The sequence below is a fragment of the Ciconia boyciana genome, chromosome 1 (assembly GCF_034638445.1).
Source record: "Ciconia boyciana chromosome 1, ASM3463844v1, whole genome shotgun sequence".
NCBI lineage: Eukaryota > Metazoa > Chordata > Aves > Ciconiiformes > Ciconiidae > Ciconia > Ciconia boyciana.
In genome coordinates, this window is record NC_132934.1 from 7,491,371 (window position 1) to 7,518,000 (window position 26,630).

The 26,630-nt window shown below is 43.4% G+C and overlaps 2 protein-coding genes across 7 annotated transcripts in view; one reads left to right on the forward strand and one right to left on the reverse strand.

Annotated features, from left to right (window-relative positions):
* The window catches only part of UPF2 (UPF2 regulator of nonsense mediated mRNA decay), a 68,461-nt gene extending 67,909 nt beyond the window's left edge, over positions 1-552 (reverse strand). Inside the window, exon 1 of one of the 5 annotated variants that reach the window (XM_072857763.1) lies at positions 478-552. The gene's annotated coding sequence lies outside the window, so the exon portion shown is untranslated. Of the gene's footprint in view, positions 1-70; positions 200-307; positions 439-477 lie in introns of those variants that run through there. The other 4 variants (XM_072857739.1, XM_072857725.1, XM_072857732.1 and 1 more) reach the window with 4 other exon arrangements.
* On the forward strand, positions 56-26,630 carry DHTKD1 (dehydrogenase E1 and transketolase domain containing 1). 2 transcript variants are annotated; one of them, XM_072857789.1, is made up of 17 exons: positions 56-332; positions 8,223-8,378; positions 9,141-9,352; positions 11,147-11,341; positions 11,660-11,929; positions 15,029-15,200; positions 16,714-16,912; positions 17,797-18,109; positions 19,196-19,280; positions 19,947-20,086; positions 20,465-20,615; positions 21,865-21,971; positions 23,059-23,223; positions 23,614-23,696; positions 24,805-24,974; positions 25,491-25,576; positions 26,050-26,629. In XM_072857789.1, exons 2-17 carry the CDS (start codon positions 8,315-8,317, stop codon positions 26,149-26,151), a joined length of 2,514 nt encoding a protein of 837 aa, XP_072713890.1. In that variant the 5' UTR covers positions 56-332; positions 8,223-8,314; the 3' UTR covers positions 26,152-26,629. The 2 variants fall into 2 exon arrangements, with proteins under 2 accessions (XP_072713890.1, XP_072713882.1); XM_072857781.1 differs by lacking the exon at positions 56-332 and adding an exon at positions 6,138-6,331 and having other exon boundaries at positions 26,050-26,630.

The window sequence follows — 26,630 nt, forward strand, 5'->3', positions numbered from 1 at the left end:
ACCCTCCGGGCCGCCCCCGCCCTGCCCAAACGGCTGGGGCCCCCGCCGCCCCCCGCCGCAGGCCCGCTACCTCCGCCCGGTGCAGACATCGGCCCGGCCTCCCGGGGAGCACCAGCTCCTCCACCCGCCGCGGCCCCCTCCCCGGCGCGCGAGGCCCCCTCGCTCTTCTCCCCTCACGACGCTCGCCGCGCTCCCTGCCGGGGCGCCCGCCGCGCTGCCTGACCGACGGCACCGCCCCGAGCGAGCCCGCGACGCCCGCCCTGCGACGCCCAGGCGCGAAAGGAAGGGCGGCGCCGCCTAACCGTACCGCCGCCGCGGCTCCGGCTGCCTCGGTGAGCGGCGCTCCCCGACGGGCGGGGGTCAGGCAGCGCGGAGGGCAGCCCCCGGCGGGGTCCTGGCGGCGGGCGGCCCTGCTCGGGTTACCGGGAGGCTGCGGAGGCGGAAGTGGCGGGGGGGAGGGGCCTCGGTGCGCCGTACCTCACGGGGGGGGGAATGGGCCCTGAACGGTGCTTCCTTGGTGGCCCCAGCGCCCGATCGCCTTGTCGCCCCGCGTGACGTCACTGCGGTGACGTCTCTTTGGTTATGAGGCGTCACGTCGCGTCACGCTGGTTGTCATGTCAGGGGTGGACTTTCTGAGGGGACCGCGCGGCGGCTGTACTGCACGGGTGGGCAGCCGGCACGGCGCTGCCTGATCTGTTCAGCGGTCACTATGATAAAATGCTAGGAGTAATAGTGGCATAATATCAAGTTATGATGTAATCTGATGGTTTAATGGATGTCGTCTGTTGTGTTTTGTAGTCTAAATCTCCACTTCGTTCTCCTGTTCTGTCAGGATTCTTGTCTGGACACCCGAAGGCATTTTACAGTGGTAAATTTAGTTGCACAAAACGTCCCAATTCATTTGAAACGCTCACGATCTGCACGGCTGGGCGTGGTGCCGGCTGTTGGGCAACTCTAAAGTCGCCCAAGCTGGAAAAAGCTGGCACAATCCAGAATTTCAGAGTGTGAATCTGGTATTTATTTTACATTTAGACTCCAGATTCTGACAGAAGCTTTTTCTTAGGTATGGGAAAGTGTTTACACCCCTCTAGACTTAACAACGAGCACACACAAATACTTGACCGTGACAGCAGGCACAGGCCTGGAAGTGCACAATGAGATTATTCAGTGCTAAAGCCGCCTTTTATTCGGAAGCAAGAGTCAGCCCAAATATAAGACTGTTTACTGATGCAGAGTTTTAGGTGCACTCTGCCAACTGGTACAGGACTAGACAGGTTTTTTTTCCCAGGAAAGAGCTCTCCTCCCTGTTGTTTAACTTCACTGCTCCTTTTGCAGACACATCTAAAAATCTCTTTCTGGAAAAGTTTGAAAGGACAAAGTCAATGCTTGTTATTTACACAGATCATGCAAGTGTCCCTGCTACAAAAACGTTTCATGTACTTGCCAAAATATCTTGAGTTACCAGGTTGATTAAACTGATTCACTACAATGGGGAAGATCCATGTGCTAAACAGAGAAAAAAAGGGGTTAAATGGGGAGGGTAACTCCATGTTAGTGCTGGCGCTTTAATTTCCAAAAGCACCAATCCTGTAGCCTGGCGGTGGATGCCTTTGAATTATTCTTTTCTGGACTGGTTTGAAAAGGCAGTCTCAGTGTTACATTAGGCTTAAGTATCAGTTTCAGTGGCTTTACATCAAGAAATGTTGGCTTTTTTTCTTTTGAAGCATGATATTGCTGCCTTTTCTAACATGAATAAAATGCAGTATTGCTACCATTCGGAAAGGAACCAAAAGCTCCTTCTGTTTTTATATCACATTCTCACACAGCTACGATTATGTTGGAACTGTCTTTTGTAAAGACCACACAAGTAAATCTTGTTTTACCTTTGATAGCTTGGAAAGCTTTTCCTTATAAAGTACCTGTTTCATTTGTGGCTACTTACATACCAATCAAGTTTTCCTACTAACTTACCAAAAAGAAAACCAGGTAGATCTCATTTCCTGAGTCTCAGATATAAAGCATGTCTTTGAATTTTTTTAATTCCTGAAGCTCTTCTTCCTAACTTTTTCAATATGTTTCCTCAATTACTGGCACCAAACATGCACACAGTATTCAGAGAGCAATCACAATTGTGCCAGACACTGGCCTAATGTAGAATCTGTAGGTGTACTCACTATTTCCTTGTAGCCAAATCTAGAAAATTATTTTTTTTGCCAAGTGAGCCAATATTCACATAACTTTTTCAGACCCATCTGTTCTATTCCCACGATTTTTAGATTATTTATAGTCACTGTTTCCTGGAAAGGAGCTCCATTTTAGTGCATGTACTTTTTCAAGGTGTACAAGCTTGTGTCTCATCCTGTTAAAATAAATCACATTTGCTTATGTCCAGTCCATCTTGACACTCAGATGCAAGATAATCTCTCTTCACCACGTGTCGTGGTTTAGCCCCAGCCGGCAGCTAAGCACCACTCAGCCGCTTGCTCACTCCCCCCCGGTGGGATGGAGGAGAGAATCGGAAGAGCAAAAGTAAGAAAACTCGTGGGTTGAGATAAGAACAGTTTAATAATTGGAACAAAATAATAGTAAGAATAATAATGAATTGTAATGAGAAGGAAAACAACAAGAGAGAGAGAGGAACAAAACCCAAGGGAGGGAAAAGGGAAAAAAAAAAATAAAAAAAAAAAAGATACAACCGCTCACCGCCTGCCAACTGACGCCCAGCCAGTCCCTGAGCAGCGATCGCTACCCCCCCGGCCAACTCCCCCAGTTTATATACTGGGCATTACATCATATGGTATGGAATAGCCCTTTGGTCAGTTTGGATCAACTGTCCTGGCTGTGCCCCCTCCCATTTCTTGTGCACCTGGCAGAGCATGGGAAGCTGAAAAAAGTCCTTGACCAGTGTAAATACCTCTTAGCAACAGCCAAAACATCAGCGTGTTATCAATATTATTCTCATACTAAAATCCAAAGCACAGCACTATACCAGCTACTAGGAAGAAAATTAGCTCTATCCCAGCCGAAACCAGGACAACCTCCAGCTGACAAACTTCGTCAAGACTTAATTTGTGGGCAGTTTTTTCAGGTTGATATAACTACTAAGGTGGCAAGGATTATAATCCCTTTAGAAATGCTCCCAGCTGATGATGATTTTTTATTTAAAATATTGCAAGTTTAGATCTGCTAGGTAGTCAGCCATATACTATTTAGTACATACAACCTTGACTTTGAAGCATTTCTGGTTTTCTTAGCCAGAACATCAGGTAGTACTGAATCACCCTCACACAGGAGTCTTCTCTAGGACAGGCTCTCTGTGCCAGAAGATTCAGGCCAGGAGAATCCCCTTGCAGAGCCAGAGCATATGCCCTTAGCAGCGGTGTTTCTGTTGACATAGGTACCACTTTCTCACATTTAAAACATGAACCAAAGTCAACAAAACCTTTTATTGACCTAGATATATTTACAGCAAGGCTTTTGCCACGTGTAATCATGTCCTGCACAAGATGATTATGCTGGCAAAAGTCTGCAAAGTACTTTAAATCTTTATTAACTGAATTTTGTATCACAGAAAAAACCCAACAAGTTGACTTGACAAAATACATATTCCATAAACCCAGGCTTAGACTTGATTAAACCAGGAAGTGAACCTGTATATACAAATATTCCATTACTCCTTCGAGATCCACATTGTGTGACTGAACCATCTCATTTAGTCCTTTTTAACTTTGGAAGATTTTTAATGTTCAAACCTATTCCTATCAGTGCTAACTGGGAAATATTCCACTAATTCTCTATCTGCTTTAAAGCAAAACCCTGTTGATATCTGCTATTTGACTGGTATTTGCTTAAGAACTGTGGAAAAGTATTTCATCATCATGTGATCTGCCTGCAACATTTGTATTTTTGCCCAAGCACAGAATAGAAATATTTATCAACCTTTTCTGCCTCTTTAGTGTCAACTCTACAAAATCATGTAATATCGCAACCTTATTTTCAAGGTTCCTTTGTTCTAACATACATTGAAAAAATCAATATTTGAAGCCACATTTCTACTAAGCTTCACTCTGTTGGCCACATGTCAACTGTCCTACTACAGCTGTATCCTTTTGCCTTCTTTGCAGCGTTAAAGGTCATTTCCTTTTATTTTTCTCCCAAATTGGCTGTCATAAATCTGCATAAAACCAACCACACAGGCCTCAAGGAACACAAGTGGCCCCTCTCCAAGAACTATGACTATCATAAAATCCCTGGCCAACTGTGGTGTCATAATTGATTCAGTTGCAAAATCCAGTTCCACCTGTTCCAAAAGCATATAACCACAGTTTGATTTGAAAGAAAAAATACTCTTTGATTTCCCCGTTGTGAAGGCAATCTACAAAGTAGATTTGTGGGCACAGCCAAGCCTGTGGAAAGGTAACTTGCCACTACCCCTCCTGCCTCCCAGGCCTGCATTCACACAAAGTTTACAGAATCACAGAATGGTTGAGGTTGGAAGGGACCTCTGGAGGTCATCTGGTCCACCCCTCCCTGCTCAGCCAGGGCTACCTAGAGTCAGTTGTCCAGACAGCTTTTGAATATCTCCAAGGATGGAGACTCCACAGCCTCCCTGGGTATCCTGTTCGAGCTCTTGGTTACCCTTACAGTAAAAAGATGTTTCCTGATGTTCAGATGAAGCCTCCTGTGTTTCAGTTTGTGCCCATTGCCTCTGGTCCTGTCACTGGGCACCACTGAAAAGAGCCTGGCTCCGTCCTCTTTGCACCCACCTTTTAGTTATTTACATACACTGATAAGAACCCCCTGAGCATTCTCTTCTCCAGGCTGGACACTCCCAGCTCTCTCAGCCTTTCTTCATATATGAGGTGCTCCGGTCCCTTCATCATTTTTGTGGCCCTTGGATTCAATAGTTGGATTCTCTCCAATATGTCAATTTCTGTCTGGTACTGAGGAGCCCAGAACTGGGCAGATGTGGCCTCACCAGTGCTGCGTAGAGGGGACCTGCCAGCAATACTTTATCTAATGCGGCCCAGGATACCATTCGCCTTCTTTGCTGCAAGGCTACATTTGCTGGCTCCTGTTCAACGTGGTGTCCACCAGGACCCTCAAGTCCTTTTCTGCCAAGATGCTTTCCAGCTGGGTGGTCCCAGCACGTACTGGTGCATGGGGTTGTTCCTCCCCAGGTGCAGGACTTTGCACCTCTTCTTGTTGAACTCCATGAGGTTCCCGTCAGCCCATTTCTCCAGCCTGTTGAGGCCCCTCTGGATGGCAGCACGACCCTCTGGTGTATCAGCCACTCCTCCCAGTTTTGTTTCATCTGCAAACTTTCTGAGGGTACGCTCTGCCCCATCATCCAGATCATTAATTAAGATGTTAAATGGGACTGAACCCACCCCAGGGGTACACCACTAGTTACCAGCCTCCGACTAGACTTTGCACCACTGGTCACCACCCCCTGGACCCGGCCATTCGGCCAGTTTTCAACCCACCTCACCATCTGCTCATCCAGCCCACTCATCAGCAGCTTGTCTATGAGGATCTTACGGGAGAGAGTGTCAAAGGCCTTAGAAGTCCAGGTAGACAATATCCACTGCCCTCCCCTCATCTACCAGGCCAGTCACTTAATTCTAGAAGTTTCTCCAGCTGGTCAAGCACGGTGAAGCCATGCTGGCTACTCCTGATGAGTTTCTTGTCCTTCATGTGCTTGGAAATGGTTCACAGGCACCTGAAAACTTTAGATGAAGCTTTTAGAGTTTGTTAAAACTTTGTTTCTCTGTAACTCCTGTCTTTTTTTGGTAGGTTTTCCAGAGGTGATGAGGTTGCTATGTCTTTTCCCAGTCTAACCACAATCCAGCACACCGTATACACAAGATTAAGCTCTGATACGTTTCGAGAGAGACTTTAATAGCAAATTTAGGCAGCCTTTTAATAGGAAATACCAGGATACTGGAATATACTTCTGAAGTCGCTGAAAGGATCAGAGAAATAGTCTGGACATTCAGATTCAAAGGACAGACACACGGCCGACCATACTGACGCCCCCCCCGCGGGCGCCGGCCCGCCCGCGGCCGCCACGGCCGCTTCGCCCTCCGGCAGCGGGGCGGGAAGCGGCGGCCCCACCCCGCGCGGGGGCGTCGGCGTCGGCGGGGCCGGCGGTTGGCGGGCGGCAGCGCGGCGGCCATGGCGGCGGCGAGCGCCGTGCGCTGCACTCTATGGCGGGGCGGCCTGCGGCGCTGGTACCGCACCGAGCGCGGCGTCTACGGCTACAAGCCGCGGAAGGCGGCGAGCGGGCGATCGGCGGAGCCGCGCGGTGCCGGGGCGAGCGGCAAAGCAGGTCGGACACCCCCTTCCCACCGGGGCTGCGCGGGGCTGAGGGGAGGTCGGCGGGGGCCGCGCCGGAGGCGGGGGGCTGCTCGTCCCGCCGCGGCGAGGGGGGGGAGGCCGGGTCGCCAGCGCGGCGGGTCGGGCGCTGCTCGGCAGCCCCACGCTCGCCTCAGGGAGCCGGCGGCCCCGCCAGCGCTGAGAGGCCCAAAGTCCGAGGGCGTGAAGCGTCGATCTGAGGCGCTTTCTGTTTTGTTCTCGTTGCCTTCATGAGCGCCGTCCGGAGCCGCCGCACCTCCTCGGGGCTCCTGGCGGGTTTTCACCTACCCTCGGGCAGAGCTTGCTCGCTCTGCGCAGCGGAGGGCCGAGAGCGGTGCAGATCCGCTCCGCAAAGTCGTTGGCTTCGGTTCCCCGGGAAGTCTGCTGATACCTTGCCCAGCTCCACGGGCAGAAGTGACTGTGAGTGCATCGACTGCTGAAGTTACTTTAGTGATGTGCTCTTGCAGAGTTTTACTGCTCATAAAGTACCTCTGCTATGCGTCTCTGATTTTTTTATATTATTGTGCTTGAACTCGCTAAGTACAGGTAACTCTCTCCTGTAGCAATAACTGTGATGCTTTAAACTCAGTTTTATAGTGCATAAAAATAATTTCAAGCAGAAAACTCTCTGGGATAGGAGTGTTGTCCCTGCATTAACAGCTAAGGAGACGCCGGTAGGAATTAAACCTGTTGCGCAGAAGCAGGCATGAAACCAGTTTGTTAGCTCCTGGACACCGAATCCCATCACTAAGTAGCCTCCTTGTTAAGCAAGGAAAGTGTTAATATATTTTTATGTTACACTTTAAAAATTGCTTTTAAATGGCTTGCTTGCTGAGAGTGTTGTGGGAGACATTAGGGTTATGTTCTTCTGTTGTAGAATCCGTTAGAGAGAAGGACCTGTTTTGAACGGGCTGACTGCGTGAACATAATAGCTGGAGCAGCGTGCCAGCAATGGAAATACGAATGTCAGAGAAATAACTTTGTGAAATGGTCTCAGAAATTGCATTGTTTTGGAAAATAAAAGTCTTCAGACCTGAATGCTGTCAGTGCTGCATCTTTATTAGAGCGAAAAAACCCCCACGTTAGAAACGCATTGTAAACTGGTTCATATCATTAGTTTGTAGCAGATTCTGCTTGCAATATATTTTATTGGTTTATGGTTTATCGACCTGGCCTGTGGCACGTGCTCAACAACAGTAATGTTGTGTGCATGACCTTTCAGCTGGTCAAGTTTTGCTTATGTCGATAATTTTTTGACCTCGATGCAAAATGCCTGCAACAGCGTGTTGCTGGTGTCTGTTGAAAAACATGTTCACATATTTGAATTTTTAGTATGTCTGGCTCGGTATGTGCCCATGCTGTTGGCTAGTGGCTCCTGTAGACACAGACTTTTTTTTGAAGTCATAGGACCTGAATTATTGTTAAGACATTATCCTCCTGTCATTCCAGCAAGGAACAGGGAAGCACAAGTGGTGTGATTTGAGTCGGCTGAAGAAATAAGACTTTACACACTGGTACCGTGCTATTCTCGAGTTGGACGTACCTGTTGTAAAGAGATTTGAAGCAAAATGAAGTAGCTTTGCATATGTTTACAGGCACCTAACTGTGAGGGGAGCTGTGGGGAAAATCTAGAGTGTACTTGCTTGAAAATTTGATGGGTGAGCAGATTTAGCAGTTTGATGATGGGAGCTGTTGTGGGACAGCTCAGATCAGAAGTGGGATAGAAGTGGGACAGAGATCTTGTTCTGTCTTTCCAGCCAGAACCTTGATGATTATCAATGGGCAGAATACTCCTGTGTTGGTGCTGTAAATGGATTAAATGTGAGCACGTGTGTGATACTGTTCTGCTTTCTTTTTGTTTTTAGTTGACCATGCCCTTGCTCGTTTAGTAACTGCATATGCTGAACATGGCCACAAAGCAGCCAAAATAAACCCACTGTTTGCTGGCCAAGCTGTTATGAACATGGTACCTGAAATCCAAGAGTTGGCAGAAGTTCTTCAAGGGCCTCTCATTACTACAGGTAAGCCTGCGGCCTTATCGCAGCAAATTGTCTTCATGGGTGATTTATTGAGAGGCTGTGTCTGCTGCGGAAGAGACAAATATTGAGTGGTGGTTCAATCAGTAATGAATTGTTGGACGAAAAATTGTTAACTTCAGCCTACTTAAATGTTTGTTGCAGAAATCATCATGTAATGAGTGGCTACCTTCTAGCATCTTTGGAAACCGTGAACATTTTTAGTTGGTCTTACAACTACTGAGGTTATACATTAATTTCTTGTGTTGCTGTAACATTCTATGATTTAGCATAATACTTAACACTGTAGTGAAGCTGCCAGAGCACCGGGGCAGAAGTCAAGACTTGTCTTTTCTTGGATCTCTTAGACTCTCACTGTGGCCTTGAACAAAGGAGGGCCTTCTCCGTGCTTTATTTCCTCCATGTGCAAAACAGCTGCTTATTTACTTGTGGTGCAGCTGGGATTGGAGCTCATCTCTCTGAGCCACAGGATACCGAGTGCTATACTGAGTCACAGAAACAGTGATTTTGTTTCATTCATGGTAAACTCTTTCAGAAACGCATTTCGAGCACCTTACAAATGAAACCCTCGTATTAATAACACTGCAGCATGCTTATAATCTTGAGTTTTGTTTTTAAATGGAGGAAAGGAAGACAAGACATTAATTTGTATGCTCAAAATGTTAATGTAATTGCAAGATGACAGTTTAGGACTTAGTGCTTCCCCCTGGTCCCCCAAAGTGGCTAATAACATTTATTTCCCACCAGGGCTTCTAAACATGGGAAAAGAAGAGGCTTCCCTAGAGGATGTGTTGGCTTACCTTGACCATATATATTGCGGGCATATTTCCATAGAAACAAGCCAGCTTCCAACGTTGGAGGAGAGAGAATGGTTTGCTAAAAGGTTTGAAGAGCTAAAACAAGAAGCATTTACACCCGAAGAGAAAAAGCACTTGTGCAAACTAATGTTGGAGTCCCAGGTACCTTGTTCACTACTACGGGCTTGTAATAGAGTCATGGAGTCTGTCATGAACCCTTCACTGCTTCAGGCATTATTCGTGCAGAAAAAGAACAACCACTATGCCGAAAGGCTTTGACAGTGTGCAAGAGGAAGAAGTACAAAGTTTTGCCTGAAAAAGTGCAATACACAAATGCAGGAATTTCATTGGAGGTCATTGTTGAATTTACCTAGCAGCCATTATTGAAACAAATAGCGTTACCTTTTGGTTTGCATTGATTACTGTGGAAATTATTTCTAGGAAAATATTTCCAAACTCAAAAGGCTTTTCAAACTAATTAGAACATCTATTGTGTGTAATATATGTTCTTGTAACATATATTCTTTAACATTTGCAGACACAATGACTCTACAAATCCATGAGTAATCAGTCTTCAAATGTGAGATTCTCTTAGGCTAGTGATCTGACAGCTTATATTAAATGTTACTGATGGGAATGCAAGGTTGGGCAGAGCTCTCTGAAATTTTGTGCTCTGGTGTAGCTGTTCTGTGTTTTCCTTTCACTCTCATGCTGATCTCTTTTATTAGCTTTAAAGTCTAATGTCTCTCAAGGTTTTGGGAGAACAAAACAGAGTTGGACTGAGGGGTTAGCCGTATAGCACTGGTAAATTTGCTGCTTTTCAGCAAAGGAACCTTTGTTCGATGCATTCTGTAAGGAAGTGAAAGATTTATGTACTTGCAAAATGTATAGAGAAAATTTATTCCAGTACTTCTGTACTGTGAAAAATTTTCTTTTTTTTCCCCTTTTCTCCCTGTGTTATTCAGAAGGATGGAAAGGTAGAAGAGCAGGATCTGTGAAGCTGTCCCTGTTTCCAGTTTTCCGAGTGGAAAGAGTGTTAAATGTAATATTTACCAATGGCGATACAGAAGTATATGGCACATTTCATATTTTTCTTGCCTCTTTGGCAGTTAAAGGAATTTGATAGTGACACAGGAGGGTGAAATCAGGACCCTGATAAATCCCATATTGACTTCACTATGACCGGAACTGTACTTAGAGTGTAGAATTTGACAGGAAAAAAATGCTTCTATGTGTGATTAGTTTTGTATACATTATTCCTTGAAACTAAACGTTGCTTAACCAGAAGTGTTCAGCAGTTGGCTCGGATCTTTGGCTGTGGCTCAGTCTTCCCTTCTCAGTTACATTTATTTTCAGTCTTCAGTTGCAAAACACTACAGACACTTCCAGTGCTTCCAAAACTTTGTCACTTGTGAGAGCTGTCTAGGAGTTGATGAATGGAGTGAAGTGGGAGGAGTGAGAGGAAAATGAAGTAAATATAGATTAATTTATTTTCCTTCTCTGAAGCATTCTTCTACCTAGGTACTAAGGACTGGGTCTAATAGTAATCAAAATGAAACGCTGTGCTTCTGTAGCACTTTGCATCTCAGGATAGTTAAGGTTTACACTGTAAAAGAACACCATTCCTTAATTTCCACCTAAAGTAGGTAAACTATCAAGGAATTTGTAAATTGCTCTGGTGTTATATTTCTTCATGCATCTCCTTCCATGTTAGATAGGGACAGTTTGGTCCTCAATCCAATGTTTTTCTGCTTAAGAGGAGGTAAGAGCGGATTTCTTGTAGTCATCATAGCTTCTGGTCTCAGACTGTGTGAGTGAAGAATGAGCTGAGACTTTCAAGGGGTATGCTTAGGTCTGTATGCCTTAAAGGTACAAACATAAATTATATTTCAATTTTATAAACAGAAGACTGCTGCGTAAAATAGCCTAATACTGAAGTTCTCCTGTTTTTAACAGGAGTTTGATCACTTCTTAGCCACGAAGTTTGCCACAGTGAAGCGATATGGTGGTGAAGGAGCAGAGAGTATGATGGGTTTCTTCCATGAGTTGTTCAAGATGTGTTCGTACAGTGGTGTGACGGATATCATTGTTGGAATGCCTCATCGTGGAAGACTTAATCTTCTCACGGGTTTACTTCAGCTTCCACCTGAGGTAAGAGACTTACAGTCTCATTGACAGTTGCTCTGTGCCTAATTTATTTGCAATGAAATAAAAACCTAGAAGTTTGCTGTGTTGCGAATGCTGAAGCAATAAAAAAGTTACCTGCGTGAGAGCGTATTTCCCTTCTGTCGGCACCTCAGCCAGATCATCGCAGGAGACTGTTAAAGAGAATTCTAATGAAGGGGTTTATGTGCTGTTATCTGAAGCATCCTTGCAGTTTCAGTAGGAGAGCATACAGTTCTTAAATGTTTTTCTTTCAATGTGTTAATGAATCATAAAGGGGGTTTAACCAAATGTGTTTCCATGCAGCTCATGTTCCGTAAGATGCATGGTTTGAGTGAGTTTCCAGAGAATTCAGCAGCCATTGGGGATGTTCTCTCCCACCTGACATCTTCTGTAGACCTCGACTTCGGTTCACACAGGCCCTTGCATGTCACCTTGCTACCTAACCCCTCACACTTAGAAGCAATCAATCCAGTGGCCGTGGGCAAGACACGAGGAAGGCAACAGACTCTGCTCGATGGAGATTACTCCCCAGAGAGCTCCGCACAGCCTGGAGACAAAGTTATTTGCCTGCAGGTATTTTGCTCACAATTTGTAACTGATCTTTGTAAGACTTCTTGGACTAGCATGTGAACAGAAGTGATGTATACAGAAATATCAAACAAAACTGAATTAATGTAGAATATCAAGAACTGGGATCCTCTTTGTGGAGAAAGAGGAGGGAGAGGAAAATTTCCAGGTGACATATGTGATGATACTGGCATTTAAACAATTCCACTTCTAAGATTTTTGAAGAACTCATTCCGATACCTTCCTTTATTTTAATAATACTCTGCATTGAGAGCCATGTGTGCCTTTCCTCACAGACCACTTTTGCATTTAAACCACCACTGTTAGCCTTCTTTTAAATTAAATGGGTTTGGAGGATTTAGAATTTTGTTGTTTCATCATGGTACTGTTGAAGAAAGTCTGCTGGAATTGGTTTTTACTCCTTGAACTGTCTTTCAGAGCTGTGGAGGCAGTCCTAAATAGTTTCCTGATAAATTTTCTTTTCTTGCATTGTATTCAACTTGGAAATACAAATGAATCAATCTCTTAAACATTTTTAAAGCTGGGAGTAAAAACGAGTTGGGGCAGAACTGTTCTCCTGTGAGAAAAATAAATGTGGAGGAAGTTACAGATAGAAGTGATAACATATTTCAGTTAAATAAATGTTTTGCTTCCTTCTGGAATGATGTGGATACTGGGAAAAAGCAGAAAGGAGGATATGAAATATTGAGAAAACTGGAGGCAAGTTGGGGTTCTTATTGTTCTTATTTTTTTAATTTAAAAAAAAATAAGGCTTTGGGGCATGCAAGTGCAGGAAGAAAAGTTTGTTGTCTGACGCGTCTTCTCCTCATATTTCAGTGTAGTTATGTCAGTTAGTTTGATATTATTGCTTGTTAGATTCTGTCTGTCTCATAATGTTAGATCGCCACCGTGTAGTGATGAAACTACTATGACTCTTTAAACAAAGATTCTTCAGGATAAATGGACCCTCCCTATGCAAGAAAAGATTAAATTTTCATTTTTTGAATGCATAAGTGGTAGGGAGGGTTGCATAGTAGAGAAGAACAACATTTAACTCCAAGCTAGCCACCTCTGTGTTAGTGAACAGACTCCAAGTATTCCCAAAAGAAAGAAAAAGTTTCATGTAATGTGAACATCAGTACTTGTGATTGTGTCTTTAAGAGGTCCAAGAGTTAGATTTTAAAAAAAAAAAAAAAAAAGGCAAACTTTTACAGTTGTGACTGTTAACTGCTCTCGTTCAGTCGAGAAGAAAGAGATGAAAGCAGACACCTCCTCTTTCAGAATCTTGGTTTGGAAGTTTCTCTTTAGGCTTTCTGTTTTCATTCTTTCTCTCCAGAAGTGTAAGTGTAGAAACTCTGAATTGAGGTTTATTCTGGCATTTGTTCTATTCTTCCACTAGCCTGAGTGCCAGAGCTTGACGGTAAAAAGAGTAAAGCTCAGCTGAGGTAACAGTGTCAGTGGTGAGCCTAGTTGTCCAAGGTCTGAAGATCTTTTCTGGAACTTCAGTGTGCTCGGAATGTACGAATACTATAAAACTCTTCCTTGGATAACTACTGTGGACACTTCTGCAATGTTTAACTGTCCATCTCTGCTGAAGAGTGGCTTATTTTTCATCTTCTCACATATCTTAACTCCACTTCCTGGACATCAAGCAACTGCTGATGTCTATGATTTGAACTGAAATCTGAGAATAAGGTCTCCCTGAAATAAATTTCACATTTGACGTTCCACTGTCAGGGTCACTGTTTGATGAATTAAACTTGATGGTGACCTTCCTTTTATGTTCTTTGTTAATGCTGCCCAGAAAAAACATGTGCTAGCAAAACCTGTTTCCGGCTTTCTGCTAGAATGAGTAAAATCCTACCTACCCCACAGGAATTGAATCCTCTGGGGTTGAGATGCATATGAAGAGTCTTGTGTAGTTGGATAGTCACATTGTCTGTAGGCGTTAATGCTTTGGATGTACTGAAGGCCATAAAGTTCTTTCAGATGTTCTAGGGTCTTCACTCAAATGGTATCACCGAGATACATAGCCTTCTTAGGCAGCAGAAGAAACCAGAAGGGAAAAGTGAAAACCCAACACTTCAGGAACAAATGTAGCATGGTAAGGGGTAGAGTGGGGATGCTGCGTTGGCTCTCTCTTGCAGTAGTTAACTTTGGTTTTCTGTGATGCCTTTTAAAAAAGTCTCTGTATTAGAGCTGTATAAAACCCAGTGCTGCCATTTCACTGGTTGATTACACCTCTACTCTCTTCCAGGTGTACTTGCACCTCCAAAAGTCTCTTAAGACTTGAAACCGTTATCCCATAACTAGAAAATAGAACTGTCATCTGGTTTTAATAAGAAACCGCATCAATCAGCATAGTGACTTTGATCCACAAAGGATCGAATCTGCATTCTGAGGAATCTGTGATCAGATTGATCAATGGAGAGCTATCGCTAGTTTCAAAACTTTGAAATGATAGATGGTACTCGTTCTAGTATCTCTACCCCTTTTTGAAACCTGGGTTGAATGCCACAGTAGTCTCCCCTCCCCTTCCAAACTTCTTTTATTTGCAACATTTATTTGCGTTTTCAAAATGTAACTAAGAACTTAGGTTTTATTTCCTTCCAAAAGCTTTTATTTACTTTTATATGCTTCCATTCAGTTCCTTTTCCACTTTTTTTTCTATCATGTCTGTTCTTGTCTCTATTTGGTAAGGTGACAGTAGGCATAAATCCCAGTTCACCAGCATTCAACTTTTAGCAAAGCGTGTAGCAAATGCTGTGGTGACTGGCTTCCTTTTGGTCAGTGGTCAGTGACTTGCTACTGACTGCTGCAGCTTTGCTATAGCCATGATACTTGCAGTCACCTATACACTGGTGGGTCAATTTTAAGAGAGTATAGCTCTGTTTCAGGTAGGGATTATATCAGGCAGTCATGTACTGTCAAACTGTCAAATCATGAAAACAGTAGTCTGAAAGGGGTTAAGAAGGGGATCCAGCTGAAACTGTATCTGTTCTACCTACTCACTTTAAAAAGTCTTGCTTAATGAGTTACAATTTTGATTTTGCTGTTCCTCCAGCATTTTCTAATGAGGCTTTTCCATCTTCTTCCCTGATGTAGGTTCATGGAGATGCTGCTTTCTCTGGGCAAGGGATTGTTCCTGAAACGCTGACCCTCTCTAATCTACCACATTTCAGAGTTGGTGGGAGCATCCATTTGATTGTTAATAACCAACTGGGCTATACCACTCCTCCAGAGCGAGGAAGATCGTCTCTGTACTGTAGTGATATTGGTATGTATAGTTGAATCAGAAGGAAGGTTGCCTGTTGTGTCAGAAAGGATTTTTAACTCCAGTGTGAATATATGCTATTCTATGGGCTTTTTATAGCAAGTGCCTGTCAAGTCTAGGGAGTTAGATTAATATATCTCCATTTTCATGATAGAGTAGCAATGAAAATTATTGATTATTACCTCCTACTAGCAAAAATTCAGATGCTAAAAATATGCCCTCCGCCATCTGCTTTATGGCAAAGACTAAATATCAAGGGAAAATCTTGTCACATTTTTACAGGATGTTATAAAATATTTGCAAGATTACTGTGAAGTCTATAACTCATTTAATTTCTGCCATGTCATTGACAGCTTTTAAAAATGTATTGTGATGGAGTGTATAATAGAGGTATTTTAAATATATCTTGTTAAATTTAATAAAAACATTCCAATGTGTTTTCTGAGCAAGATTTATAAGTCAGATACTCCTTCATTTTTCTGTTTTGTTTGTTGTCAGGTGAACTTGTTGAGCTTTTAATGGAAGGATTAGTTTTGTGCTATTTCTAAGCTTAAACTAGAAGTCTTTTGTTTTGGACTGGTCTTTCTTAGTGATAAACGGATGTATTATAATCAGCAAGATCAGAGACGTAGTAGTTAGTTCCCTTGTGTATGTCCCCTAGAATTAAAAATATGATAATATATGTTTTTAAGACTTAACATCAAGTGTTTGTGTTTTGTCTTACGGTTTCATCAAACTGAACAGGTAGATTCCTTAAATCTGATAAGGCATCTTTAGTTTTCCTTTTTTCTTACCTGGTCAGTGAGGAGGGGGGGGTGTTACCCATTTGAGCTTCAGGATTTTGCTGGGGAGGGAAACTTGATGTGCATCACGAACGGCTGAAGCATCTTAATTTCCCAGAATTTGGGCAGATAAAGTACAAGAGGCGTACTCTGTTGCTGGGAAGATTTGCAGCCAAATTGTCATACAGGAGAGGGTGTTAAGACGTTTGAATTTTGCAGTGTTCTCTTTAATGAAGAGACCTTTCTGCCTGGAGGAGCAATGGATAGAATGACTACTAACAAGGGAGAAGATTGTTTCTGGCCTGTATGATTTCATAGTAGTTAGTGATAGCTTAGGATAAGAAGGAAACAAAACTCAGTTTTTGTTTGAAAGAGAAGCAATCAAATAGTTCTCTCCCATTCCCCGGAGATTTCCATCCAGATTAAGAAGATGTAGGAACTCTGTATAGAAAGTCCTCTGGGAATTTAGTGCTGATAAGAAGTTGTGCTCAAACTGTGACAAATACAACAGTTTGTCTAATAGCCAACAGGTTGGGCTAATTGCACTTCCTCTCGGGGAAGACTCCTACTCCTTACCCTAGCTCTCATCACAAAGAGCATCTTCTGTAGATTTGTTTTTGTTAAATACACTTCACATGGGTTGTCTGTAGTTTTCAGCAGAGCAGGTGTGTGTCCAGTTTCTTTGGAAGGGGTTGAGTGTGATTACTGTTGTTATGTTTTGAATCCCTGGGCAGGTAAAATTGTTGGATGTGCAGTTATCCATGTGAATGGGGACGATCCTGAAGAAGTTATCCGTGCCACACGACTGGCTGTTGAGTACCAACGCCAGTTCCGCAGGGACGTAATAGTAGACTTGCTGTGCTACAGGCAGTGGGGCCACAATGAACTTGATGAGCCGTTCTTCACCAATCCCAGCATGTACAAAATCATCAGGTAAGGGTAACACACCTAATGGGGGAACCCAAAATGTCTGCACCAACTCAGTATTGCCTGCTACTGTAGTAGAAGTCTCTGTATGATGAAGATCCTTTGCCATACCGACAAGTCTTTATGTAAGCATAGCTACACTGTCAGCAGCCCTTGACTAAGGTGTGAGTCTGATAACGATGTGTTAATGAAGGTAACCACTAGTGTTGGTTCTTGAATATGTGGCTTGATGCCTCTTGGAGAACAATCTTGCACATAGCCCTTGGATTTCAAACTCATGATGGCTAGTAATCAGAAAGCAAAGTTGTCTTCTGCATGCCAGAGGGAAGTATAGATAATGTGGGAGAATGGGCAGGAAGCCAGTATGATGTTTGTCTTGTCTTTGCCTGGTCCTGCTGGTTCCAATGGGGACTCATCTTTATGAGCATTTAGATGCATTCAGATTCTATCCTTATCCCCAAAGAAAAATACACATAAAAATTTACTGGCCAATGAATTCTGGTGTTTTACGTGAAGCATTTACGGAATGGATGGCTTGATTCTCAGCTAATACTGAAATCCTACTGTCAATTTGTCTGAAGAAACTGTGCATGATAGCATAGAGTCAGTCTAACTGTGAGGGTTTTTTTGACTTGCTTTTACCTGTAACTGCCAACTACAGGCACTTTTTTTTTTTTAAATAAAGGACTGTAAAGCACATATCCAAGCAAATTGTTATCTTTCTGGAAATGCCAGGAAAGGAAACTTGATGCAAATGAGTATAATGCACCAGGGCATCATTTATTTTAGTTTTCCATGGTACCTGACAGTAGTAAGGTGGTATTTCCTTGTTCTGCAGTGACACTGTTTTCAGGCTTAATGTCTGTGGGGTTTGATTCCCTCCCTGACAGGTCCCGTAAGAGTATCCCAGACACATACGCAGAACACCTAATAGCTGCTGGGCTCATGACTGAGGCTGAAGTATCTGAGATAAAGACGACATACTATTCTAAACTGAATGATCATCTTGCCAACATGACTTTGTATAGTCCACCTCCTACCAACCTGCAGGCTCACTGGAAAGGCTTCGTCGAGCCTTCTGCTAAAATCACTACTTGGGACACAGGTATGCCTGTACCACTTCTGCAGTTTATTGGAGTCAAGTCTGTAGAGGTGCCTGAAGAACTCCAGGTGCACCGCCATCTTCTGAAGACCTACGCACAGGTCAGTAGAGCATAATGATTCTTCTAGTCCCATTGCTCAAAGATGTGACCCGTTACAGGAAAAACTCTAAACACAGCAAGGCTGCCAGTTGGAGAATAGCATAGTGTTCTCTAGGAAAAGCAGCTCGCTCTCTTTTTCGAGGCTCAGGTTATGCCATTTTTCCTCCAGTTTTGAAGAAAGACCTGTCCTCTCCCCCAAATCTGACCATATACGTAATTCTTTTATTTCAACAACAATTTCATTGCAATGAAGAAAAAAGCTTTTAGAAAATACATTTTGTTATTCTTACAAATAATAGAAACTATTATGATAAATTACTGTAATTTATATACTTTATAATTACAATGAGTACTTTGTGAGGGAATGAATCAGGAACTTGGTAATAGTGTACACAGTTTCTCAAGCCAATAGTGAGTGTTTATGTTTTATATATATAAACATAAGCATACACATGTGGCCAAGTTTGACAGTCAGTTTTGGATAGCTCGTAAGTTTGTGTGCAATAATTGGATTGGTTTGGGTTTGTGAACATTTCCCTCTGATGAATGATGACTGCACACAGGTGTCTAGTTGGCAGCCATAGAGAGGCCATGAGTTGAATATTTCAGAAGACTGATGTTCTTGCCTTCCCAGCCCAAGGCAAGAACACCACAGCTGGGTATGTTCATTTGTCTGCAGTTCTGCAGGCCAGAACAGGGGAGAATTCTGGAGACTGAAATACTTACACCTGGTGTCTTTCGTCACTGCTAACCAGACAAACCAAAAGTCTGTCAAGAGCACACTCTGTGCTGTGCTAAGATTTTTAATATTTGTAGACTAAGATCTGATTTGTCAATCCAGTTTGTTGACTGGTAAGTGAGCATGTGGGTCATCCATGGTTCTGTGGGCTGCAGGGCAACCTTCTTCAGGATGTGCTGAAATAAGACTGTGTGTATTCCAAACCAGCCTAGCTTGGCTGCAGGAATATAGCATTTTTATCTATAGTGGTTTTGTTTTCCTAGCTTCTAATATTGATCTGTGCCACAAAAAGAGATATAGATGGGAAAAGGCAGAGTAGTAACTTTTCCTTGTTGTTTACTTGTTTAGTCAAGAGTTCAAAAAATGGAGGAAGGAAAAAAGCTGGACTGGGCAACAGCTGAAACTTTAGCTTTTGGTTCCCTGCTGAGCCAAGGTAAGAAGCAACTAGACAGCAGACAATAAAATATTTTTGCTTTGATGACAATGAAGTATAACATTAGAGTTCTTAGGTGTTTCTAAGTCCAAAGATTGATATGATGTATAAATTTGACAATTTGCATTTGCATGGTACTAAGAGAAGGTAAATAAGAGTCCTGTGTGTTACTAATATTTGTAGGTTGGGTACTAAATGTCTTCAAAGAATTGTTGCTCCATCCCACCCCCCAAAACAGTTGGTGCTTAGCGCTAAGCGCATGAGCAATGCAGCTGACATCAGTGAGGTCTCCCATACACTCGCCTTTTGGAGCATTTCATGCTATAATTTCTTTTCCCTCCTCTCTAGCCTGAATTCGTATCTCCATTTACGTATGATACAGAGTGCACGTATTTTACAGTTTCCTTCAGTAAATTGAACTGTTTACCACAAAATAATTCTTGGCTGCAGAGAGGAGAAAAGAGAAATGTCTGAGCATCTCTGTGCTTGTGAGTTGGATCTGCTGCTGGTTAAGAATTCCATCTCAGATTTCATGTTGCTGATGAGGGTAAATCCAAGAAGAGACTTAACAAGAGAAGTAATATTTTAGGATTGGGGATTTGTTGTCCTGCATGTTTTCTTCTTGCATGACGTACTAATCCAGTGGTTTTTTTATTGCTTGGCAAGGGTTTAATATCAGACTAAGTGGACAAGATGTTGGCAGAGGAACCTTTAGCCAACGACACGCGATGTTGGTTTGCCAAGAGACGGATGATACCTACATTCCTCTGAATCATATGTCCCCAGACCAGAAGGGTTTCCTAGAGGTAGGTTGTGTGGTCCACAAGACAGCCTTCTTCAAGCTGTGCTGAAACAGAATGCATATTTTAAAGCTGCTGAGACATATTTAGGTAGCCAATGTATTCTGGCAAACCCCAGATACAGAGACATAAAAACTGTCAGGGCCCCCCCATTCTTGTAGTTACCATCTTTACAAATTTAACAAGGGGTTTTGCTTTCCTTGAGAGATCAGCTATTACTCTTTTCCCCTCAGTGTCTTCATTCAAAAGAAAAAAAGAAGTGACCATCAATTGTCTTTAGGAGTGCATGTCCTTAGTGTGCCTAGCACTGATGTGCCTGGTTCCAAAGATTCTTAACCCTGTGTTGTCTTCTTCCTCACCCCCCCCCCAATTTCCTTTTGTTAGGTGAGTAACAGTCCCTTGTCTGAAGAAGCTGTGCTTGGTTTTGAATATGGAATGAGTATTGAGAGCCCTAAGTTACTGCCAATTTGGGAAGCTCAATTTGGAGACTTCTTTAATGGAGCCCAGATAATATTTGACACTTTCATCTCTGGAGGTGAGTGTACAAGGAGCTAATATATTTAAAAATTAATCATTTGTAGTGAGTACATTTTTAGAAAATCCTTCATCTTTAAAGTAAAAGGGCAACGTGTTGAGAAAATAATTCGGTTTTCTCAAAAAGGCTTGTAAGCTTGCCTATGAAGTCCCGACTTCTATGCAGCTTTTCTCTGAAGACAATCCATGATACCTAAATCTAAAATGAAAGACACCCCATCCTTGGCAGAAGACAGTAATTCCAAAAGGCCAGTTGATTATATTAATGGCCTTTCTTCCCCCCCCATATTTGTTTTCCTCTGTGTATATATAGTTGATAGCTTTTTAGGCTGTACCTTTCCTTCATCAGGCATCTGAAAAATTCCTGAGGCAACACAGAAGGAAAATAGTGATTATTTAAAACAAATAAACAGAAAAACCCACAACAGCGCCTTACAACCAACCTCTAAGTTCGACTCTAGCATGTTTTCTGAGTGCTCAGATACTGCAGAAAGACCTCTCTGAGCTGGAACACGCTGAGAAAATGCTAAGATGGATTTCTAGAGTGGGATTCCTTGTATGTAAGCATCCAGAGTTTTGGCATCTAGCCTCACTTAGGCCTCTGCACTCCCTCTATAATCATAGATGGAAATTCAGAGGCCCTCTTATCCCACCATCCTCAACGTGTATTTGAGGCTGGGATTAATTACCTTCAGGATTTGACTGTAATCCCTTAAATAGCACAGGAAGTTTGATGGAGCCCAGGGGAACTAGCCTGTGGCTAGCACTGCTGTGCCAGCTAGGACTGGCTCACAGGATGCTGCCTGAGTCACACCTGTGGAGGACCAAATGACAAGGTATGCAGAAAATAGCAATGAATTTTGATTAGGGGTTTGCTTACTGGAGAGCTACCTTTGAGGACCCGTGTTAGTCAGGAGGACAATTCCATTAAGAGGATTCTTGCATACTGTGGTGATGTTTTAGACTAAGTTTTAAAATCTTCACTGTGTCACGTGCTCCACATGGAGGCTTAAGTCTTCTGGAAGCCCAAAGTTACATGCTAATTTCAGGAACTTGAGCTCATCTTATGTGTGCTGTTTCACTGTTGTGAATCTCATGGCAAAATGCCAGCAGCATGTTTCAGGCTTGTATTTAATGATGTGGAAATTAGCTGTTCTTTTTTCCTGAGTAGTTTGTGCAAAGTAATATGTGTTTTGCCGCTCTGTTCTGTGGGAATCATTCTTTCCTTCCTCCTCATTGTGTGTTTCTAGGTGAGGCCAAATGGCTTCTGCAGAGTGGGATAGTAATTCTTCTTCCCCATGGCTACGATGGTGCAGGCCCTGAGCACTCGTCCTGCCGGATGGAACGGTTCTTACAGGTACCCCACCACACCTCTCAGATTCACGTATCCCCCGTCACACTACTGGCAAACAATGCTCTGGGAGTCTTGCCGCAAAATGCCGCATTCCTGATGTACCTGCTAGCGACATCAGAAGCTGGAGACATGCCAGGATCATACCATCATGGTGAGATAGGAACGGGCTGGGCTGGAAGTGGAGGTAGAAAGGGTACTGTGATGAGAAGGTGCAGGTCTGGAAGTGGCGAGGAAGTAGTTTTGGTTTAAATGCTGCCACAACAGCTCTGGTGCAAGACTTTGATTGAACCTTGTAATAAATGCTTGCTGTTCCTGTTGCATCTCTGTCACCTGCCCAAGTGGGTGTGCGGTAACATGAAATTTCCTAACATGAGATTTGCATAGTGTTTGCAGAGGCCCTGTGCCCTCTGCAAACAGCCCTAGTGGGACATGCGTCAGTACTGCCTGCTGTCTTTTTTCTGATTGCTGCTCCTCAGCAATGTCACTGTACCACAGAACGAGTCCAGTAGCAAGGCAAAATTGCTGAATTGCAAATAGCAGACCTCTAATGAGGTCTTATAAAAAGCATTTTGGGGTTGGCATCAGGAACAAGCAGCCACCCTCTTGAGCAAGCCACTCACAGATCTGTCCACTAGGCACAGATCATACAAACAGAATGCTGGACACTATTAAATATCAGTTAGTAAATCTGTGGCACATTTTTACCAAAAAAAAAAAAAAAATCCACTGTTGTGCCCTTGTGACTGTACTAAGTGAAAGCCTTTTGATCTGAGTAATGGCTTAAGGAGGGGTTTGCAGCATGTTTAGAGGGATGCGGCCACTCTGATGAAGTCATGACCTTATGTCATGCCTGTCATGCCCTGGTTACAATGTGCTAGAAGGAGGCAGTTCAGATATAATCTTGCCAGTTGAATGCTAAAGCCATTTCTTCTCTGAAGTTCTTCTTCCCTTGCAATCAATGTCTGAATTGGTGTATTTGCTCTTCTATTCTTGTACTAGTCAGCATGCCTTATGTGCCTGGATTCTCTCTTGCATATTTGGCTCACTGCTTGCTTCTTAACGAGGTATTGTCTGTGTTATCCTTATTTAGATGTGTGACAGCTCAGAAGAGGGAGTCGATGGGGACCAGGTGAACATGTCAGTTGTGCATCCCACCACCCCAGCACAGTATTTCCATTTACTCCGGCGGCAAATGGTCCGAAACTTCAGGAAACCTCTCATTGTTGCTTCTCCCAAAGTGTTACTCAGGCTCCCTGTAAGCTGAAATATTTCTTTTTCTTTTTTTTCCTCCTCTTCTTCCTCCTTGTCTGTGTTCTGTTCCCCTTTCTCTTTGTTCTTCCTCTGTGTTCTCCGATCTCTGTTTTGGGGTCAAATCACTGGGGTTTTGCCTGTTTGGGGCTGGATAGGTTGAGGATTAAAGCTGGGTGGAGGTGAGCTAGAAGTAGGGTTGATTCTAGGTCTGGCGGTGTTCTTGGGAATCTTACCATCCCACCTTTCTTTGCTGGGAGTGCAAATGGGAATAGGCGGGAGAGGGAAGACTGTATCTTTTGCACTTACCAAAACCCTGTCTCGGTATCCTCTCCCTAACTCTGGCCTGAGGGAAAAGGCAGCAAGATTTGGTAACTTGCAACTCTCCCCCATGTAGGCTGCTGTATCAAGTCTGGAAGAAATGGCCCCAAGGACAACATTCAAGCCTGTCATTGGTGACTCCTCAATAGATCCTAAAAGGTAGCTCTACTTCCTTAGAGGAAAAGCTCAGAAAGGATGTCCTGTCCCTTTCTGCTACCTAACAGCGCAAGTTTGAGGTGATATGAAAGAGGTGACTTTGGGGGGAAGATGTTGTTTTATGGTGGGTGACTTAGTTTTACTTGTTTCTCTCCTTTTCTTCTGCTTACTTGTTGGTAGTTAGCATATCTGTCTGCATAATAGTAAAGTGTTCAGGCTTTCAGCCCTTGCCCCCACAGGGAAGTTGTGACCATAGTTACTAATCTGGTGGGCGCTACTCTGCGCCATGCCCATTAGCTAACAGTCACTGGGAGCAGCTGTTACGTGAAGAGATGCCGAATTTTTGTTCTGGTGTTGGAACACCTGAGCTGATGAAGTGAAGTTAGGGCAAAAATAAGTTTTGTGTGTCTGTCTCCCTCCCTTCAGATATGGTAGAGAATCCTGTTCACAATGGGCAATTCTGGCCTTCATTTTTTTTCCCTCCTAAGGTTCTTATCTGGTCCTTGTCCCAGTAGTACCCGAGTCTGACAGCATCACTATGTTTGCATCCTCATCCACAATCAAAAGGCTGGAATTATCTTAGCATCTTGGGTTTTTTAGGTGGGATGGTGAGGCAGAAAGGGCGAGGTTTATCTCCTTGCCTTTGTCCAGTAAGGTTAGGCAGCCAAGACCTCTCTGATCGCTGGAGGGTATTGCGTATCTCCAGCAGGCAGTTCCTCTTTGGCATGGGGGAGAATTGTCCTCTGGAGATGCTTCTCTCCCTCTCTGGTTTATTGTCTACGGAGAGCGCATAGCTCGACTAGGTGTTCAATTTTTAGGTAGTTAAAGCTAAGAGAGATGAATCCCATTGTAAGGTAACTTTCCCAGGATTACTGAAGAAACAGGACCTCTGGGCTCTGGCATACTGTGCCCAAAGGTTAGTTTGCCAACTGCTGGAAGTGAGTGGGAGGGAAGGGAAGGCAAAGAACAGAAAAGGTTGTCTAGGGTAGCAGTTTAGCTTCATAAAATTGTCTTTGAAGTTTGGCTGGTTGTTTTTGTTGAAAGTGTGAAACGGCTCTGCATAGAGTTTCTGTAAAACACTGAATTTGGAAACATTCCTGTTTTTCTTTAGCGTCACCCAAGTGGTGCTCTGTTCCGGTAAGCATTACTACGCTTTGGTGAAGCAAAGAGAGACACTAGGAGAGAAACAGCACAACACAGCTATTCTGAGACTTGAAGAACTGTGTCCTTTCCCCCTGGAAGCTCTACAGCAAGAGTTGAGCAAATACAGCCGTGCAAAAGGTCAGCCAGATTTTTACGTTTGTGTTTCTAGGCTCTTTGAAGTACTAAATCTGTTGCCTGTCTTTTAGGAAGAAGAGTTGTGGTGGCTTTTTCCTCTTTGCTCTCCCCCCCATACATCTTGTGTTTCGGGAATGGGGTGATACAAACGTTTATGACTTGTGCTGAAAGAACTTGTCTCTCTGCTATTGTTAGTTTCCATAAAGCACTACTAAAAATTGGAGTGAACCATTTGGGGCATTTTTTGCACTGGTCTTTGCAGTCCAGTCCTTTAAGTAGCTTTTGAAAACGGCAGTAGAAAAGCAGAATATACCCACAGTGTACCCTAATGGTGGACATACTTTTGGTTTGACTTCAGCAAGCTGTGACCTGCAAGGGAATTCAATCTGGCAAGCCTTCATTTCAAAGATAGTGCCAAGACAAAAAAGGCAGAGGTGCTACAAAAGAAAAAAACGTTTTTCTCGAGCTGCTGAAAAGATAAATATGGGCATTTGTAATGTACCCTTATCCTTCTTTTAGTCTTCATCTGGAGTCAGGAAGAACCACAGAACATGGGTCCATGGTCCTTTGTGTCACCACGGTTTGAAAAGCAGCTGGGGGTTAAGGTAAGATGTCCCCATGGTGTTTTAGTCTTTAAAATGAACTTTGAAGTTCTCTTTGAACGCAAAATTCTGATGTGTGCACAAAAAAATAATCTTGATGCCTAAACCAAATGTGTGTTCTAATTTAAGCTACTTATGCTCTTTATAGCACCATTCAGTGGTGATGAGCAGGACTGGAGCTTTCTTTTACCAGGTGTTTAGTCTAAGTAGACAGGATGATGAAAGATCCCAGGTAGGAAACAACATGCTTGAAGTGAGTGGGAGCAGAATCCGAAGCTGCTGTTTGCTCTGGCAGATTGTGCACTATAATGTTCCTGGAGCCATGGTCTTTGGGAGATGGAGGATAACTTCCTGCATTACTTCCAGCTGGGACTGCCCAGTATCTGACGGTAGATAGCACCATGGCATCAGAGGACCTCAGGATGCAATTCTATGCTTGTGCTTCATTAACAGTTTCCTCACAACTCAAATTTCAGCTCCGTCTTGTGAGTAGACCTCCTTTACCAGCCCCAGCAGTTGGCATTGGAACCTTACACCACCAGCAGCAGGAAGACATTCTTACCAACACGTTTGTCTAAGTTTTCAATGGATAGACTACTCCTGCTGTCAGTCATGTTTGGTGCCTCCTCCTATGAAGAAGAACAAAAGCCAGACCCTTAAGACTCTTAGTTCTCCAAAATGGGAAAGAAGAATGGAACAAGTTCTGTAATGATGAAACAATTTTTTCATGTAGAGGAATACCTAAAGATGAGAGGTGACGCCTGTTGCTCTTGATACTTCTTGTTCTCTTGTAGTATTTTCTACAAAACATCTTTTTAAAGGTAAAAAAAGAAAATCCAGTCCAGGGAGCAGATCAGTGAGGTGGCTATAAAACACCTTGTATCACGTTGCTTATCCACACTTGACAGTTCCCTGGGATGGTGCATGTGTGGAAAGTTTCTGTTTCCACAGAAGCGTTAGTGCTGTTTGGTTGAATAAATGCTTCCCCATGCCTGGGAATGAGCCATTTCTATAGCAGAGTGTTGTGGATTTTCTCATTTCTTTTCCTATGGGCCAG

Coding starts and splice junctions, on each gene's coding strand:
- DHTKD1 (XM_072857781.1), top strand. CDS start 6,178: ATGGCGGCGGCGAGCGCCGTGCGCTGCACTCTATGGCGGGGCGGCCTG. Junction 8,379..9,140: donor AGGGCCTCTCATTACTACAG/GTAAGCCTGCGG, acceptor ATTTCCCACCAG/GGCTTCTAAACATGGGAAAA. Junction 24,975..25,490: donor CAAATACAGCCGTGCAAAAG/GTCAGCCAGATT, acceptor TCCTTCTTTTAG/TCTTCATCTGGAGTCAGGAA.